The following is a 19241-nucleotide window of genomic DNA, read 5'->3' as shown; positions in this document are numbered from 1 at the left end:
TTTTAGAGGGAGTCTTGATTTTTCAAGATAGCGTAAGGTTTTTCAACTCCAACTGCAAGGCCTTTAGGATGTTTGGTCTTCCGGCTTAATAGAATACCAGGAATAGGCTAAGATATTAGACTTAAAGAATGACAAGTATGCATGCTAAGGGCGTTAAGAATATATAAGAGGAAAGGTTAAAAAAAAAAAAAAAGTAAAAGAATTGTCATGGCATCACAAGAACCCATCCAGTGCTAGGAGTAATGGAGCAATACAGCTACAGAATCCTTGTCATGAAGTCATTGAGAATCTTAGATAAGCACATCAGAGGCTAGCTGGTTTTTTCTGGTAGTTTCTTTGGCTTTTTTTGGTTGGTTGTTTTTTCTAGTGCAACTATATAGCCACTAAGAAACTGAGAAAAGAGGTAAGATGCATCCAAATTATTCCCCGCACCAAAGGTCACATCTTTTTTTAAAGCGCCAGCAGTTTCCAAGATCAGTTATTCTCACCTCTTTGCTTCCTCCAGATGACAAAGGTATTCATAAGCTACATTCTGGCGTCGCCTTTCATCCATTTCCTCAGCTGTTAATCTCTCATTATCCAAGACAGCTGAAAATAAAACAAAACAGGGCCCTCAGATGGTTGAAGATCAAATGAAAGAGAACAGGTACATCAAAAATCAGATCCTACCTCTCCCACAGAAACTCATCAGTTTTTTGATTCAGAAAACTAAGGCTCTGATGACTTGTTCTTTACTATCAACAGAAGACGTTCCTTTTCCTTACCCTTGTCACATAAATTTGCCAGCTTCCTTCTTCCTGATCTCTCAAATTGACTGCATCCCTCTTACAATTTCTTAGAAACAATCCTTTATTTTCTTCTAGCTTTGCCTTTGTCTTCCTCAAAAGCACATCAGAGACCACTTGTCCCCTCACCTATCCTCTGATTTTGATAGCAAAAGATTAAGGAAGGACACAAATACATACTCACACCATATAATCCCTTCTTTATCTTTATAGTCCACCTCTAAAACAAGGTGGAAATGTTACTCACACTCCCTATATGGAAGGGAATCATTCAGATACACAACCTGCATGCCATCTTCAGATCACACTGAAGACCTACATAGGGGTAATACACCTAAATCTTCCAGATTCTGTGTGTTCAAAGCCTCAGTGAAAAAGCCTTCTCTGCCCACACTTACAGCTAAATACATCTCATACCAAAAAAAGAAAGAAGAAAAACGGACAGCTTTTTCAGGTTTTATGGACCAATTTGACATATAGGAAATGTCTCATACCGTTATTAAGCAAAGGTTAGCTTATACCTAAAACCTGCTGGAGCACATCCAGAGGAGGGCAACACGGATGCTCTGGGGGCTGGAACACCTCTCCCACAAAGGCAAGCTGAAACAGCTGGGATTGTTCATCCTGGAGAAGGGACGGCTCCAGGGATACTTCGTCGTGCCCTTTCAGTACTTAAAAAAGGGCTTATAAAAAGATGAGGGGGATAGTGATGGGACATGGGGAAACAGTTTTAAACTAGAAGTGGTGAGATTTAGACCAGGTGATAGGGAGAAATTCTCGAACCAAGAAGACAGGCATTGTCATGGGTTGCCCAGAGAAGCTGGGGCGGTCCCATCCCTGGAAGCGTTTAAGGCCAGGTCGGACCGACTGCCGCTTACAACATCGCCCTTCCACAGCACCACCTTTTCCTCCGCCGTTGATCATTTTTGACGCGGTATCGTAGCACAGGCGAGCCCGCGCGTCAGACACCAAGATCCAAAGCCTCCCCCTCCACAGCAAGCCTATGACAAGGCAGCGAAGGTGTCCGATGGGAGCGGCGTTTCGCCCGGCAAACCGGGTGTGGTCGCCAAAATCGGCGGGAAGGCGGAAGGCAGGGCCGCCCCCGCCCCGCCCGCGGCGGACATCTTGGGCGAGGCGCGGAGCCCGCCCGCGGCAGACGACGGCGGCACAGCCGTGGGATGCTGCGTCACTGCCCCTCCACTGCCTTCTCCCAGCACTTATGTCCAGCACTGACGAGGACCGTCGAGCTTCGACGAGCTCCTTCGCGGCACAGCGCCCACCTCGCAGGAGGCGCGGCTCGCCGGAGCCCGCGATGAGATCCAGCAGGGCGCACCGCGCCCGCGGGGCAGTCCCCAAGCCCGGGCCCCGCTGTTCCCCCATGCCTGCGGCGGCCCAGCCTCCCCTCCCAGCGCTAGACCCTGGAAGGCATGGGCAGCTCGGGCTGGGCGTCGCTGGGCGGCCACGCGAATTCCCGGACCCCCGGTACTCACAGCCATAGTGGGGCCGGGACACGGCCAGTCCGTCCACGTCCTCCGCCGACATGGCGCTGCGCTGGGCCGGGGCTAGTGGGAGCTGGGCGCGGCTGTTCCTCTTCCTGCCGCACCGGGTGTGGCGGAGGAGGAGTCGCCCCTCCGCGCTCTCTCTCTCCCTCTCTCCGCCCCGGCCGCGCCCTGGCCGGTCCCGCCACCTTCGGTCGCCGCTGGGGAGAAATGCGGAGTTGCGTAGCTCCCCTCCAGCCGGACTTAGCCCCCAGTCTAGCTCGGCCCGTCCCGTAGACCTGAAGGACCTGCCTTGGCCGCCCCGTCTCTCCCAGGGGTCCCTGCAGCGGTGCCGTTCCAGCTAAACAGCTGTGCTGACCAAACCGTGGTAACACCTCAAATGTCAGCCAAAAGTTGAAGCAGGGTGCCCCAAAACAATAGCAAGATCCAGCAGCACTGCCACAGGAGAATCACACCCCGAAAGTTTCCTTCCCCTCAGTATATATTACTGTTGCTTTGCCTATTTCTTGTTCAAGGCTGAGAGCACTGACACGAGCCACCATGTGTCCATTTTAGTTAGTCCCATGAATTTCACTGCCAAGGCATAAATTTACTATCAAAACACAAATTAAGTAATCTGCAAGACCAATAGCCTTTGTTAGGAAAAGCATCACCAGCAGGTAAGGGAGTCAATCATTCTCATTTTCCCGGCAGTGGATTCAGTTTCAGCTTCCCCAGTACAAGGAAGACATGGACATAATGGAACAAGCACAGAGAAATTGATTAAGGACTTGGAGCATCTGACATATGAGGAGAGCATGAGAGAACATGTTGAGAAGCAGTGGGCAATGAACTGAAAAACATAAAAATCCCACTTCAATAAAATAAATATTTGTATTCTGAAGGTGATCCAACACTGGAACAAGTTATCTGGAGAAATGGTGGAGTCTTTGTCCTTGGAGATAGTTCAAGCCCAACTAGGCATAGTCTTGGGCAAAGCCACTCAAGTTCACCTGGCATTAAGAAAACGACGTTGGACTAGAGACTTCCAGAGGTCACTTCCGAAGTCAATGATTCCATGAGCCCATCAAAAAGTGTATTTACTTACTATATAGACATAGGCAACATGCAATAGGACAAGATGACACAGTCTTAAGCTGTGCCAGGGCAGGTTTAGGTTGGACATTAGGAAGAATTTCTTCACAAAAACAGTGATTAGATATCGGAATGGGCTGCCCAGTAATGTGGTGGAAACATCATCCCTGGACGCGTTTCAGGAAAGACTGGACGTGGCACTTAGTGCTTCAGTCTAATTGACAAGGTGGTGTTCGGTCATTGGTTGGACTCAACAGTCTTAGAGAACCTAACTGATTAAAGGAAGACATAACTCATTGGTTACAGAAATAACTACATTAGTGAATGCCGGACATAAATTACAAAATAAAAGGTTGTATAATGCAGTTAGGGTTCTAATTATTAACATTTGCATTACTTCACATGTGGCCACTTGGAAGTTACGCAATGAGAAGACATTTGACATTATGTTTATATGTAGACTGTGGAGTGCAGAACTAATTTTGTTCCCCCTAAAAATCTCATAACATTTTTTGAACAGTGCCACAATTCTCCCTCAAAAACATTTCATTCTGATAAGAAAAATAAAACACAATTATTGCATATCATCAAAGAACGTATCTGAACCTCTTCAAGGTTGTATTCAATGGTATCTATAACACCTCCCCTGATTTAAGATTTCTGGTGTTTGTTATTGACTCTGCAATATGTTTTTGTTAGGAGTTGTGAATCTATGGGTCTAATTTATTGCCTTTCCTGTTTCTTTAACATTTACCTTAATGTTAAATGACCACTAGTCAGATGGCCTTGCAAATATTATAGAAATACCTATTTTTCTCTCATTCCAAAATTTGAGCAATCAATTCTGTAAAGAAAAATTCTTTTAAGTTTTTTGCCTTAATGACTAATCACAAGGCTTCCTACAGAAAATGAGCACAAAAATCCTTTAAATAAACTACTGTTATCTGTTCTTTTGCAGGGGTTTCCAAACTAAATGTATACTGTGATGTTTATATCAAGAATACCTAACAAATGCCTAGCCAAACTCCTCAGTCTTTATTATGATGCTAGAAGTTTAGCCACTAGAAAGAGGATAGTTTTATTATACTCATACATGATAAACAATAATGCTGGAGCTCCCAAGTGACACATAAAGCTGTACAGCTATAGATAGTACATGCCCATATTCTTCCTACATTTCAGATCTTATTGTGGCAAGCTGAATGAAAGATATATTAGATGACCCTTAACACTAAACACCAATTTCTTCTAAATGAAGAAGAGTAAAAATGCACATAGAGAAAAACACTGTGGAAAATAAGGGGGGAAATGAAAAATAAGCTGCTAAAACCCACTTTATTAAGTAACTTCATAGTTTTTAAACTAGAAACTAGTTTTGATTAAAAGACTACCCGGATTACGACAGGAAGTGAAGGAAAACAACACATAATGAATGGAGAAAGGTAAAACTGGCACTGATAAAACACTGACAGATAACATGGGAAACCGATAAAGAAAGCTAGTGAGGCATGCCGAAACCAAGTCTACCTAGAAGGCTGCGCATTTGCTGTTGTCCTGGATGGGACCGCCCGAACCCGGACTTGCTATCGCAGCCACCCACGTTACTGCCGCGTCCTCCTCCTATTCCGAGCCAAAGCCCCTGGAGCGGTCGGGAGGGGCGCGGAGTGGGGGCCAGGGCACCCCTCACGGCGCGCTCCGCTAAGCCGCTGCCTCTTCCGGCGTGCCCGCCCTCGCGCGGCCCCCACCGCTGTTTCTCCGCCGCCGGCCGTTCCCGCCGCCGTGCCCCGCCGCCAGCCCTTCCCGCCCCCGGCCCTTCCCGCCGCCGTGCCCTCGCCCCCGGCCCTTCCCGCCGCCCTGCCCCCGCCGCCGGCCCTTCCCGCCCCCAGCCCTTCCCGCCGCCGTGCCCCCGCCGCCGGCCGTTGCCCCCGTCTCCTCTGCGCGCCCCCGGCCGCCATTCCCAGCGGCCCCCGCGTTCCTCCCGGCAGTCCGCGCGGCCCTGCGCGGCAGGATGATCCACGAGCTGCTGCTGGCGCTGAGCGGGTACCCGGGGGCAGCTTTCACATGGAGCAAGCGCGGAGGCCTCCAGGTGTGGCGCGGCCACGGCCAAAACCCATCCCGGCCCTCGCCCCGCCTGGTCCCCGCCCTGCGCGGCCCGTCTGCCCGTCGTCCGTCCGTCATTGTTGTTTCCCTTGCCAGGTGTCTCAAGAGCTGCCGTTTCTGCATCCCAGCGAGACCAGCGTCCTGAACCGGCTCTGCCGCCTCGGCACCGACTACATCCGCTTCGCCGAATTCGTAGAGCAGTACACAGGACACGTACAACAGCAGGTGGGGCCGCTGGGCCGTGGTATTTCCCGGGAAGAGCACGACAGGTGCCAGTATGGCCAAGCTGCCCAGGACGCAGGAGTGGCCCGTGGCCAATACCCATGCTCACGCTAGCACCGAGCAGAGCTCCAGAAAGCTCTCTGCGATGCATGTAAGGGCGAGTAGAGAGCAGTGAAGGATGAATCAAATGTAAAATCTTATTCTCGGGGAAGTCTTGTAATGATTTCTGAACACAGCAGACTAGCCAGGGTTTTTGAACTGAGCAGAATGCTCATGACTGTCTATCCTCATGATTCGCGAAGAGCCTTGAGATCCAAGAAGCATGCTTAAGTGAAAAGAAGCACTGGTGCCAGTGGCTCTCAGCACTTGCATAGGTCCACAGAAGAGATAAATATAAATCTGCTCAAGTAACTCTTATGGTGACATGGTTGTATTTGTTTTTCTGATCACTTTATGGTGAGCTAAGGTGCATTTCAACGTGTTGGGAGCCCTGACTACTGCTGTGACACTGCAGAGATAATGACATTACACTTCAGACTTGCACTAGGATGCTGATGCAGATTTTATTGTTTGGTTTCAGGATCACCATCCATCTCAGCAAAACCAGGGTGGATTGCATGGTATTTATTTGAGAGCCTTCTGCACAGGTCTTGATTCAGTGCTGCAGCCTTATCGACAGGCACTACTTGACCTAGAACAAGAGGTAAAGGAGAAAGATACAAAACAAGAGGCTGTAGTGCTGCTGACAGATTGTGGAAGCTTGTCATTTCTGCAATAAACATCCTAGTAGTTGTTTCTAAGATGAAACAAGGTATTTTCCCTTCCACATTAGCGATGCCTTCCAAATTATTCCCATGAGATGCCATTGTAACTTTTCATCCTCATAAGTGTTGTTCCCTCTTCCTTCAATTCAGTAAAGGCTCCATTTTTGTCAGAACCCAGTGCTGTCTCAGACTACTGTAGCTTCTGTTTTCAGTTTTAGAGGTTTTGATTAATCTCTGCTAGAGTAGTAGCTATCATATCTTGAGTAGTGTCACCATCCAGTGGTCACGATAATTAATCTTCCTTAATTGCTTTATCTTTATAGTTTCTGGCTGACCCACATCTTTCCATCTCACATGTTAATTACTCCTTGGACCAGGTATGTCATGTTATTAAAGAGGTAGCGTTCTTTGCTTGCTCTTAACCCTCATTGAGTCTAATAAGAAAGTGGGTGGGATAAATGAGGCTTACTCAATCATGTCATACCATATCTGTCTAATGCCTCTACATGTGTAGTCCCTTAATCATGCTCAGAGGATCACCTTAACTTCAACACAAAGCTAAGGTCCTCCACTTTGACCCTCACACATTCCTCACTGACTGTGTTTAGCATGAGCTACTGCTGGAACATAGTAACTTCGTGCATCTCAGTCCAGTGGAGGGAAGACATGCTTCCTAGAGATTTGCATGTCAGGTTTCTAATTTACAGGGAAAGACAGATAATAGTTTTATTAAATTACCAGGTTCAGCTGCTGTCCACAGGTACTCAAGTATATCTTTTTTCTCTCTTCCTTATATAACAACCCAAATAAATATTTCATTTCTTGTTCTGCAGTTTCAGCTGCTCTTCCCCTCTGTGATGGTCATGGTGGAACAGATCAAAACTCAGAAGGTACAGCGAAATTGCAGCTAGTTTCTCCTAAAAGGTTTCCTCTTTAACTGATAAAGTAATTTCTGCCCCCAACCCCAACTTCTAATACTAGAAAATAATGTAGTTTCATTAATGGATGCCCTATTACTAGTTCTACTGTAAATATTGAGACTACTTTACAAATTCATTTACACTGTATTTGACTTTTTCCCTTATCCCATAATCTGAGGCCTTGAATTTTACAGGACAGGATGCTAGTGGTTGGGTTTTTTTCTTTTTTGAGTCTCTTTTCTCTGACTGTTGCCTGAAATAAGAAAGGCAGAGGCTAATGTTTTCGGAATCCAGAGATGCTTACATTTTTTTAAGGGCAAGTATTGGGAGAAGCTTGAGTGTAGAGCCACACATAGAAGGCCTTTTTCATCACTACATGGAGCATGTTACACCGTTCTTTCTGTAAGACTTACTCAGTTTGTGAAGGCATTTTTTGGTTAGCTGAAAATGTAATGTTTATATTTATAAAAAGGTCATTACAGATCCAAATAATAGACCTAGTCTAATCTTTTCTTTCTGCAGATTCATGGATGCCAGATATTGGAGGCAGTCCACAAGCATAGCTGTGGGGGGTTGCCTCCTGTTCGCAGTGCTCTTGAAAAGTATGTAGATACAGTAAAACTATTACTTAATTCTTCTGGAATTAGTGTCAAAGTGTTTCTTATTTGTTGAAATAGGACATGCAAAACAGCCTTGCATGGTTTAAAAGGACGAGTACCATGCGTGGGAAAACTGTCACCATCCCCATTATTTATCTAAAGGAGGCTTGTGGTGGGAATTAAGGCTTTCTCCATACTTTGGATTAAGGCCTCTCAAAACTTCAGACCCAGGCTTGTTTTCTTATTTTGAATTCTTCATGAATTGTTTTGCATATGGTAGACCTGTTACTGATCTTTGATACTTCAAAATGATAAATGTGACTGTGTGAGTGTTGTGATGTTTATATGTCCTTGTGGAGAAAGTCAAACTACTTAAAAGTCACTTGAGCAGAAACAGCAGCCACTGCAGACTTATACATCTGGTATACTAGCAGATTTCCATGGAGAAGCCATGTGTTCAGAGAATATGTTATCTTAGTTTTGCACCTTCTAGTTTTGTCCACCTTTCTCTGTTTAAAAAAAAAATAAATATATATATATATATATATATATAAAATGCCTCATTAGTCATACTGCCTGGCTGATAAACTGGACCTTCTGGAATAACATACAATGAGGTTTTGATTATTGTGTGCAAAGGCCTGACTGACTGTTTCTCTTGAGCTCAGGATTCTGGCTGTGTGTCACGGAGTCATGTATAAGCAGCTCTCTGCCTGGATGCTGCATGGATTGCTACTAGACCAACATGAAGAGTTCTTTATCAAACAGGGCCCCTCTTCTGGAAATGTCCCTAGCCAATCTGAAGAAGATGACGATGACTTAGGAATTGGGGGACTTACAGGAAAACAGCTACGAGAACTGCAGGACCTGGTAAGATCTCCAAGTCATAACTTGGCATCTAAAAAAGTTTATTGTATTCTGCTTCAGTGCAAGCTATGCTAGACTAGACATATACTGAAACCTGTTAAGATGGTAAATTGAAATAATACTGTAATAGATTGCTGCTAGGCATAGGGGACAGAGACCTATTGTTTGGCACAGTTGGATAGCCCCAGGGCAGAAAGCCCTATGGATGGAATCTGTGTAGATGCTGATGTCAAGTAATGGGAGTTACTACATGGCCACTGCTCTCGACTGACTAGTTTCTCATTCCTTATGGTCAACACTGTGATCTGTTTAACATCGGCATTGGTGGTAGTGTGAGCAATTGCAAGGAACAGGGTGTGAGGAACTTGGCTCTTGACTTTATTTACACACTTTCTATGGGCAGCTGGGTCAGGTGCCTTTCTTGCACCATTCGTTGTGCAAATGTTACCTAAGAGGTTAATGCTACTGACATTACTTGTAGAAAATATGAGAGTCAAGGGACTGCTAAGCAGGGGAGCAACCTGCCAGCACACTGCTGAAATGTGGTAACTCTTCCTGGAGATGCTATACCATTAGAGAGCCCTTTTGCGAAGCAGCTTTCTCAGTGGAGTAGTCTTTCACACTGAGCATTTGAATAGTGGCTGAATCGAGAACACTGTGGAGCAAGTTCAACTCTAAATTCACCCTCTAGTTTATGGTGAGAAAATGTTTCATGGCCACTTATGGAATTAGTGTGGTGCATGGAGCTTGGCTGTGACCACACAGAAACTCTGTGTTGCATACTAATTAAGTGCCCTGTGCGAATAGTCTGCTGAAAACAGACTACACCCAGAGAAAAATGGGAAAACTTTAGAAGGCAGTTAGTGGAAAAAATCTGTTAATTCACTATATTGGATAAAGAAAGTGAAAATTGTTGAGTTTTCTAGGTCCATGGTAGAAATTGTAGACTAAACAGCTTATTTCTTCAGTATTATCGACTAACAGTGTTGGCAATTCTTCAGTCAAAGAGTAAAATAAGAACTCTTGAGTTTTAGTGGGATAAACCAATAAAACACTTGGGTATTGCCCCATCTAAAAATGTCACTAGAATCTTAAGAGCTGCCAACCTATTAACATCAGTATACCAATTTGTACTGAATTCTTCTATTGAAATTAAGAATTTTGTAGATGGCAGACATTCTCAAAACTTTGGGTGATCTTTTCTGGATTATGGACCACTGAAACTAATTCTCCAGTAACAAGAAAGCCAGATGAAATTATCAGTATTGCATTCCTGAAGGAAGATCTTGCCTCTGTACTTGGAGTGCCTTATTAACGTTCAGAAAAAGAATTAATAACTGTGTTGTTCTAAAACAGCTGTCGACAGGAACTGAGAAATTTGCCTTCTCTTTGCTAGCAGGCCTTTGGATTTTTATCCTATTTGCTTACTAGTGGAGCTGTTTATATTTGGCCTGTATCGCAAGTGTTTTAACAGTGTTAAAATGGGTGTAAGGGAGGATTATTTTTGGTAATGCTAGTTAACATTGTTATGGCAGCAAAAGACTGATGTAATGCATTAGCAATAAAACTCCTTTTGCTTATGTAACATAATCCTTTAATATAGCAAGTTTGTTGCTGTTCCACAAAGGTTTAGCTTCTTTTTCCCCTTGTGCTCCACTATGCTGGAAGCAATATCTCTAGGGAGGTCTGCTAGCATACTAGAAGCATAAGGAAGTTTACTGGCTTACTTAAATGATACAAATCAGTTCTGCTTCCTTTCTGCTTACTTCCAATGTTCTTGCCCCCTCACACACACACTCCTTTATACACCTTTTCTATCTGGTTTTCTGACACTGTTTTGCACTTGATTTCTTTTGCCTGGTGTCTCTGGCAGCGCTTGATTGAAGAGGAGAACATGTTAGCTCCGTCTCTAAAGCAGTTTTCTTTGAGAGTAGAAATGCTGCCTTCATACATTCCTGTACGGGTTGCTGAGAAAATCCTCTTTGTGGGAGAATCTGTTCAGATGTTTGAGAATCAGAATGTTAACCTGACCAGAAAAGGTAAGGAACATTTTCTTGCAACCTTTGCGCAGTTATGAGTGACTGATACTTGGTTTCCAAAATGCCACATTAATGAATTCAAGTCACTGACTATTGGCTGTTATTCTTCAGACTATATGGATACTTGTGCCAGGACAGAGCAGTAGTCCCAGTGTTCTGCTTCTGATTGATTCCAAGGGAGAGGTGGAAAAACAGGATGAGTAAATAACACTTTCCAAACATAGTCTCGGGGTTTCCAGCAGCAAGTCACCACTGATTTCCTCTGGATACAGTTGCAAAGGCCTTGTTTTCTTTTCAGTTTGCATCCCTCTCCCTAAAAGCTGCAGACAGACACAAAGGCACGTCTTGCTCTGAGAGTATGTTCCAGAACGGTGTCATGGGATTAACTTGCATCCACAAACATGAGAGATTCACTTGCAAGGTGGTCCCAAAGTTGCTATGAAAGACAAATTATATGGAGCCTTAAAGACAGCAAGGGAGAGAAAATTCTAGTTGATGGTTCACTTTGAGAGCTTGAAAAGTTTACTTTGGGGGTGGTTTGGGAAATATATTCCTACACCAATGGGAAAGGACTGCTGTGGTGGCTCTACCTTAAGCATGTCTGTGCAAAAGTACTTAAATTATTTGAGTGACATTACAGAGAACAAAGGACCAATTCAGTTGGACTGTTTCTTGCAGTAGCAGAAGCAAGGGGAAAATAAATTGGTCTTCTAGCTCAGTTAAAAAAAACAGTCCCCAAGTTCAAACAGTAGAATAGATTTGAAAGGGGCAGAGGTATGGGAGACCCAAACCAACTGGTTAATATGGCAGAAAAGTTTGTGAATTCAAAGATCTAGCTCAGTCCTAGAAAAAGGGCTTTTAGCGACAACCATTTACATAGAAAATATTTGTGTATTTTACTATACCACAGCACTACCATGGCAAGTGTCTATACTGCAACTGTATATGCAATAGTAAATCTTATACCTTGGTACTTGTACTTTGAAGCCTCCTCTTCGTGTTCCTTGCCAGACCTGAGACAGTGCTGCCTGGACAGCCCTTCTGTTCCACTGTGCTGGAAGGGATCTGCACATCTCCAAATGGCATCCCTTTTTACTCTCTGAAACTTCTCATTACTGCACAGGCTCCATCCTAAAAAACCAGGAGGACACTTTTGCAGCAGAGCTACATCGGCTCAAGCAGCAACCACTTTTTAGTTTGGTGGACTTTGAATCAGTGGTTGACTGGATACGGAGCACTGTTGCTGAGGTGAGCATCCTAGGAAGGGTAACTACTATGCAAGCTGAGAAGCTCTTAAGTTTTGTGAAGGACATGGAAGAAGGGGGTTTATCAGTGCCAGTGATTGACCCAATATGTGAATGGTGCAGCTGTTCTAACTGGTCTCAGAGCTTCATGTAAACCCAACTTCCAATGACAAAAGGACATTAAAAAAATACTATGCTCTTTCATGAGGGAAAGAAGGGAATTTTGGGTGGTTTTTTTCTTCACTTGAAATTACTTCAGAACTTTCATTTGCTTTCAACATAATAGGTGGCATCTTGTTGAGTACACACTTTGGCAATTTTTAATCTTTTTTTCACTTGGGGCAGGGAGGAGAACCTAAGAAAAGAAGGTTGGAGAAGCAAGAACAAAGCTGGGATAGAATTCATTTCATAGTAATTTGCACTTTTTTTTGTCACAGGTTTTCAGGTTTCTTAGGCAGAGCTTTTTGCCGGTATATATCAAGAATTTTAACTGGTATCATAGGCTGCTACACACTGTGTTCTCTTGTACTTTATATAGCATTTTGTATAGGTGCTCTTTTTGTACGCATTGCAAGTGCTTTAGTACAGCAGCTACTCTTCACTCTGAATGGTTTAGATAATTCTGAGGGGAGCTTTCTGTTGTTTCATTTGATTTTTGTTTCTTCACTAGCATCTTTGGAAACTGATGGTGGAGGAATCAGATCTACTAGGACAGCTAAAGGTAATGCAACTGCTAGTTTGTTTTTGCTAAAGCAGTTCTATCTTCCCTTCCTTGTTTCTATTAAATACTTTACTGCCTTACACTCTGGGCTTTCTTCATTTAGGTAAAGCTGTGTCACTGTTGGACATGAAAGAAAGACGAGAGACTAAATATTTCAGAAGGCAAAGAGTATAGAAAAGGCTCTATTGTCTAATTCTTATTAAACCTTTTATAAGGTGTTCTGATACAGACTTAACATGATAGGTGAATAAGAACAACACCTCTTTAATTCCATTGTTTAAACTAGAGAAACAGCAAAACACCACCTGGAGAAAGATTGTTTTGAGAAAGGATAGTTTGCCAAGATTGTTTTGAGAAGAAGCTTTCCTGAGAAATTTTCCCTTGGGAAAATGTTAGCAGCTGCTAGCAGGCTAAAATCTCTTAGAGCTAGAAATATGGCCACAAAGCTGTTTTCATTTTTCAGTCTCGAGAATGAGCATACACTGATAGAACTTGGTCAGTGACAGAGTTAGAGGGATAGGTGTATGTGGTTTTGTAGTTTGCATCTTGAAGCAAAGGCAGTCTAGATTTTTTGGCCAGTCAATGAAATTCAGGGCTCTCTACCTGTGTTTAGAAACAGCAGTTGTCCAAATAATAAAATGTGTGCTATCAGCTAGGATGCTTAAAATTTCTGCTCAGTTTTTTGTGTGTTAGGTACAAAACAATTATCTCCACAGATAATAAAAGACTTTTACCTTTTGGGAAGAGGTGAGCTGTTTCAGGCCTTCATTGACACTGCACAACACATGTTAAAGACACCACCTACAGCTGTAACTGAACATGGTGAGTGTTGTTTATTTGTTTACCAAACTGTCCTCATTGTGGTATAGCAGGAAAGTGGTAAGCCATGTCCAGTACAGAAGAGTTCTCTCTCAGCTCTCCACATAATATCATTAGTTTGAAACTACAGCACTTGTTAACTAAAATGTCTCACAAAGTGAGTGAAAACAATCTCTCAGAAACCTTCTGATGGTGGGTATTTGAAACTGGAATTAAAAGATAAGACAATAGTGGATCAATGTTGTCTTTTAGGACCAAGGATAAGTAGTTAATGATGCAAAATTAGCACTAGCTGCATCATCTTGTGCTGATATGTGTTCTCTTGTTGTCAGATGTCAACATTGCATTTCAGCAGTCTGCTCATAAGGTGCTGTTAGATGATGACAACCTTCTTCCTCTTCTTCATTTAACCATTGAGTATCATGGAAAGGAACATAAAGGTAACTACCTGCATTTTTAGAAGTAAATTAAGAAGGGAGATGATGACCTTGTTTTCAAATCAATTACTTACCCTTCTCTCAAGTTAAAGAAATACTAATTTTGTTACCTTTACTACCCTATGTGATGGCCTAAACTACTTTGGCTCTTCTTAATTCCGTTCTTTCTCTTTCCCCTTTTCTTTCTTGCCATGGTTGTACTGACTGAGAAGGTAACATAATTCAGCACCTTACTTGTTTTTAGATACTTCTCAGACTCGTGAAGGGCCTTCCCGGGAATTATCTCCACGTGAAGCCCCCACATCTGGATGGGCAGCTCTGGGCCTTTCTTACAAAGTTCAGTGGCCACTGCACATTCTCTTTACTCCTGCTGTTCTTGAGAAGTAAGTATTAGGTATGGTCTTTCTGTATTCATTTGTATGTTCCCTGATGTGAGGCATTCACTAATGTGCTGGGTTTTTTTTTTCTCTGTATGGAGAGAAAGGTAGAGCTGTTCTTCCCTGAACCTTAAAATGGCTCATTCCACTTACTCATACTGAAAGTACTTGTAATGACAGTAAGACCTGCAAGATTCTCACAGATCTGCACTGATTTACAAACAGCACTACTTTAACAAACAGTGTTTTCATTGACAGCTCCCCTCCTTATACTGAAACTAACTTCGTATTTTCTAGGTCAGTAATCAATGCAGGCAGAAATCTTACTCTGCAACATGTGCCATGGGCCGTGACCTGATTTGCCCTAACAGTCACCCCCTGTTTCTTTTTCCAGTCTTGCATTGTTACATTCTCCAGTAACTGCAGCAGCAGCAGATTTTAGTCTTAAAACAACTTTTTTGTCTTAAACAAATTTGTATTTTTTGATTGTAGGTACAATGTTGTGTACAAATACCTGCTGAGTGTGCGACGAGTCCAGGCTGAGCTACAGCACTGCTGGGCTCTCCAGATGCAACGCAAACACCTGAAATCTAACAGAACAGATGCCATCAAGTGGCGTTTGAGGGATCACATGGCTTTCCTTGTAGACAATCTTCAGTATTATCTGCAGGTCAGTATTACAGAGGAAGATAAACTGTATCAGTTAATCAGAAACTGGCAGAAATGCATGGAGGAGGCACTGAAGACCTATCTCAGGTTTCTGATTTCCTTGTACCTTAAGGAAATCAGGAATTTCCTTCACAAGTCTAGAGCTTCCTCCAAGTTCCCAGACTACTGCTACAATTAGGAAGTTTTTTAGACTTGTGAATCAGTGAAATGGAGGAGTTCTGTAGTAGCTCTCTAATGCTACTGAATATTTGTGAGAAATTACTCATCTCTGAAGGACCATCATTAAGATACGATTCTGGTTCTTTCTCTGGCCTCTTTAAGTGAACTCTACTTTAAGTTTTGGCCTTTTTTGTTTGGTAGGTTTGGTTTTAAAGAATTGAGAGGGGGCCTGGATTTCTAAATTCTCTACAGTAATCTGGGTGAGCTTTTGAATTGCAGCCTTTGCCCTAAGATTCCAAATAGTATCTCCCAGTGTAAAATTCAGGAATTACTACAATCAAATACCTTTGTTTACATGCATGCTAGCTATATACCTCTTCATAGTTAAATGGCCATTTCCCTTTCTACTTAGATATTAATTAGACATCAAAAACTGTTGCATACCCCACATTATGTACTGCTCTCATATATAATTCCCCATTCATCAGCCAGAGAGAAGGGGATCCTCAGCCTCTAACATAAGAGTAGCAATAAAGAAAGTAAGTTTCTTATTCAAAACTTCTGGCTGGTCTGGAGTACTCCCAGTTCCTTAAATCACTAATGAGCTATCTTCACTTATTCTCCAGGTAGATGTACTGGAGTCTCAGTTCTCACAGCTTCTGCAACAGATAAATGCCACAAGAGATTTTGAGAGTATACGACTTGCTCATGATCATTTCTTAAGTAATTTGTTGGCTCAGTCTTTCATCCTCCTAAAACCTGTAAGTAGGTCTTGTTTTCACCTTTTTCTACCAATTCTCCAAGTGCCCTAAGAAACACACCTTTTTGAACAGATATGACAAATCACATCTTTTAAAACAGATCACTGATTCTAGGAGTAAGGTATAAACTATAACTGATAATTGAATTAAGATCATCTAATTTACTCTTGGTGAGTGTGAATGCTGTATTCCTGGCAATTCTGATTCAGGCTTATTTCAGTGTCCAGTTAACCTTAATAACTTGTATTTCATCACTATATTTTTATCACAGGCTATTTATTAAAAAGGAACTAATGAGTGTAGTGCTGGGAACTGTATTCCCAAGGGGCTCACACTGATATGCATTAGGCTAGGAAAAATTCCCTCTTCTGCTTAAGAGGAAAAAAAAAAAAAAAAAATTGAGATGTTCCCAAGTAGACTTAGGGTGTTTTTAATTTAGTTAATAGAATATAATAAAATATTTTTTTAAAAAAAAGGTATTTTTATAAACACCCTCACAAAAACATTTGCAAAGGTTAGTTTCAATGAAACACAGTGTCTCTGCGCTCACCTATGAGGTTATTGTAGAATAAAGGTGTCAGAAGAGTAATTACCCAGTCAGATCATCTGATACGAAAGAAATTCCAAGTTCAGTGAACAGTGAAACCAAAGCATTGAACCATAGCTCTTGTTGGTCATTATCCTGCCTTCTTAATCCCAAGGCTGCAGTGATGACGTGCTGGTTGGAGAGAGAAGCCAGCATGCAACTTGTGTGCCTATCTGGATGGTTCATGCCAATTGCTGTTTTTCCAGAAGTGTCAGCAAAAGACTGTGGGAGGGGCAGTATAACATTTAAATCCTTTTTCCATTAAAAAAAAAAAAACAAAAAACAAAAAAAAAAAAAAAAAAAAAAAAAAAAAACAACCTTAAAAAAATGCTACATAATATCTTCTTTCCTGACTAAAAAATACAGTATCAGCAACACCTTTGGTACGAATGCTACAACTTTTCAGGTACCTGCTTTCTCTCTGTGTTTGAACTCTGTTTCAACTACTAATTTGTACTTTTTATCCCATGTAGGTTTTTCACTGCTTAAATGAAATTCTGGATCTTTGTCATAGTTTTTGTTCTCTGGTCAGTCAGAATCTGGGCCCATTAGATGAAAGGGGAGCTGCACAACTCAGTATTTTGGTGAAGGTGAGTCTATGTTTCTCTGGATCTGTTCTCCCATGCAAATATTTGCCTAAGCAGTTATCTTGGCTTTAACAGCTATAGAACAACAGTGAGGGTAAGCCAAGACCTTCTATCTACATGCTTGTAATTATTTTAACTAATCACCTCTTCTTGAGTTGGAAATTCTACGGGCACAGAGGTGGAACGGGAGCAGATGCTGTAATAGAAAGGAGGCAGAGGTTGGTACCTCTACCCCTCCTTTTGGATAACTAACATCTAGGAGTTCTTATGGCTCACAGCTTACCTTATCCTGGATCACAAGCATCACATTTCTTGTAGTGATTCTTTTCTTCAGGCTGTTAAAGGACTGGGTAGGCAGAAACAGAGATGAGATGCTTGCTTTCCTTGTCTTCTGAGAAGGCCCAGAACTGACATCTTCAAATTTGTAGGGATTCAGTCGTCAGTCATCACTTCTCTTCAAGATTCTCTCTAGTGTTCGCAATCATCAGATAAACTCTGACTTAGCTCAACTGCTGCTACGCTTGGATTATAACAAATACTACACACAGGCTGGAGGAACCTTGGGCAGGTAGGAATATCTTGAGGGTTACTTTCAGCATTATCCTGAGGTATTTGAAGTACTAAGCCATTTTTTATTGATTGCTTCTTATTTTGGCTTACACTAACTGTTGATAAATACTATGACAGAAAAGTAACAAATCAAGTAAAAAGTAACAAAAGTATACAGTAATTTTGGGGTTTCATATGCTTTCTCCCCATTTTGGCAGAAAGTTGAACAACCCGCTAGCTCGTATTGACCAAAAAATGCTGGTGTGGATTGGTAAAGGGAGGTATTTTCAACATGTAGTTAATACTGTACTTTTCTCTTGCAGTTTTGGCGTTTAAGCACTAAAGGCCTTTTCCTTCAGGATGTGACTAGTGATGCACCAAGCACTGGAGACTGGTGCTTGTGGACAGTTGGAGAGTTTGCACTCGAATTTTTCTTTGTACTTGGCTTTTGCCTGGTGAACTACTCTTTTAGAGGGAATTGGCAGGAATTGCCACTTGCATGAGGCTGCCCAGCAATTACAGAAAGCTATTCCATTTCTTCTGAACTCATAAAAATACGTTTTCTGCAGCCCTGCATATACTTTTACGTGCTTCCAGAGAGGCAATCTGAACCTTTTCAGAAAGTGAAAAAAACCAGAATTATGATGTCTGGACTCTTCCGCTGGACTACAATGTCTTCACTCTTCAGTTGGACTATGCTTCACTTCAAGTATGGAGGAAGTAATGTTATTCTTGACTATGAATGAAGTTTTAGCTGTATTCAGAAGTTCCACCTGTGTTCCACTGTAAATCAGTAAGCTGATTTACAGTACACAATGTCTGCTAATCAAATATCACCAGGTAAATTCAACAGCAGTAGCAATTTTCAATTGAGGTGAAGGGGGAGGGAAGAAGAAACAGTTTTTAAATCTCTTCTCATGCACTGCACTAGTCCGGTATATGTGTATAGGTCATGGAGACACTTGATATCACATGCTTTCTCTATACAATTTAATACAGTTTATGTGCTAAAATTATACTTGCCAAGACAGGATCTTTACCCTGTTCAAGTAGAAAGTGCCCTCTGTTGGCACAAAAATGGTAAGGAGATGCTTACCTGGGATGTTCACCTGTGCTGTTCTCATTCCAGGCTATTTAGAATGCTATTAGTGACTACCTACTGAACCCAAATAAAAATACCTTGTCATGCAATTATATGGAGTATTGTCAATGTCTGCATCCTAGTGCAAAGGGAATGGCATGGCCTTATCTGTCATTGAAAAGCGGTATCTGGCAGGAACCTCTTGCCTGTCATTAATAGTGATTTCCTGGCCTTGCTATAACAGACCATCTTTATGCAAGTCCATTTGAATGGATGGCAAAGAGAACCCTCCAGTCCATCACTGGGGTGTTGTATCAGGTTTCCCAATCTGAACACTGAACCCATCTGAAATGTGAGATTTACAGACCAACACAGTCTGAGC

The 19241-nt window shown here is 42.4% G+C and overlaps 2 protein-coding genes across 2 annotated transcripts in view; one reads left to right on the top strand and one right to left on the bottom strand.

The window, feature by feature from the left end:
- Nucleotides 1-2616, bottom strand: part of IQGAP1 (IQ motif containing GTPase activating protein 1) — a gene marked incomplete at its 3' end in the record, with an annotated part of 45713 nt that extends 43097 nt beyond the window's left edge. Inside the window, exons 1-2 of the mRNA XM_040077021.2 lie at nt 2276-2616; nt 489-588 (exon numbers count right to left, since the gene is read on the bottom strand). Of these exons, the coding sequence (XP_039932955.2) occupies nt 489-588; nt 2276-2327 (152 nt within the window). The remainder of the gene's footprint in view (nt 1-488; nt 589-2275) is intronic.
- A 2680-nt stretch (nt 2617-5296) lies between these two features.
- Nucleotides 5297-18969, top strand: TUBGCP4 (tubulin gamma complex component 4). Its single transcript, XM_040077405.1, has 18 exons — nt 5297-5444; nt 5555-5683; nt 6261-6383; nt 6768-6821; nt 7278-7334; nt 7887-7966; nt 8632-8833; nt 10704-10869; nt 11993-12117; nt 12784-12834; nt 13551-13656; nt 13986-14093; nt 14335-14473; nt 14960-15137; nt 15922-16056; nt 17116-17232; nt 17658-17797; nt 18102-18969. Exons 1-18 carry the CDS (start codon nt 5367-5369, stop codon nt 18112-18114), a joined length of 2001 nt encoding a protein of 666 aa, XP_039933339.1. The 5' UTR covers nt 5297-5366; the 3' UTR covers nt 18115-18969.
- The last annotated feature ends 272 nt before the right edge of the window (nt 18970-19241 follow it).

This window comes from Hirundo rustica, chromosome 13, assembly GCF_015227805.2.
Source record: "Hirundo rustica isolate bHirRus1 chromosome 13, bHirRus1.pri.v3, whole genome shotgun sequence".
Lineage (NCBI taxonomy): Eukaryota > Metazoa > Chordata > Aves > Passeriformes > Hirundinidae > Hirundo > Hirundo rustica.
This window is presented reverse-complemented; position numbering and strand designations above follow the sequence as displayed.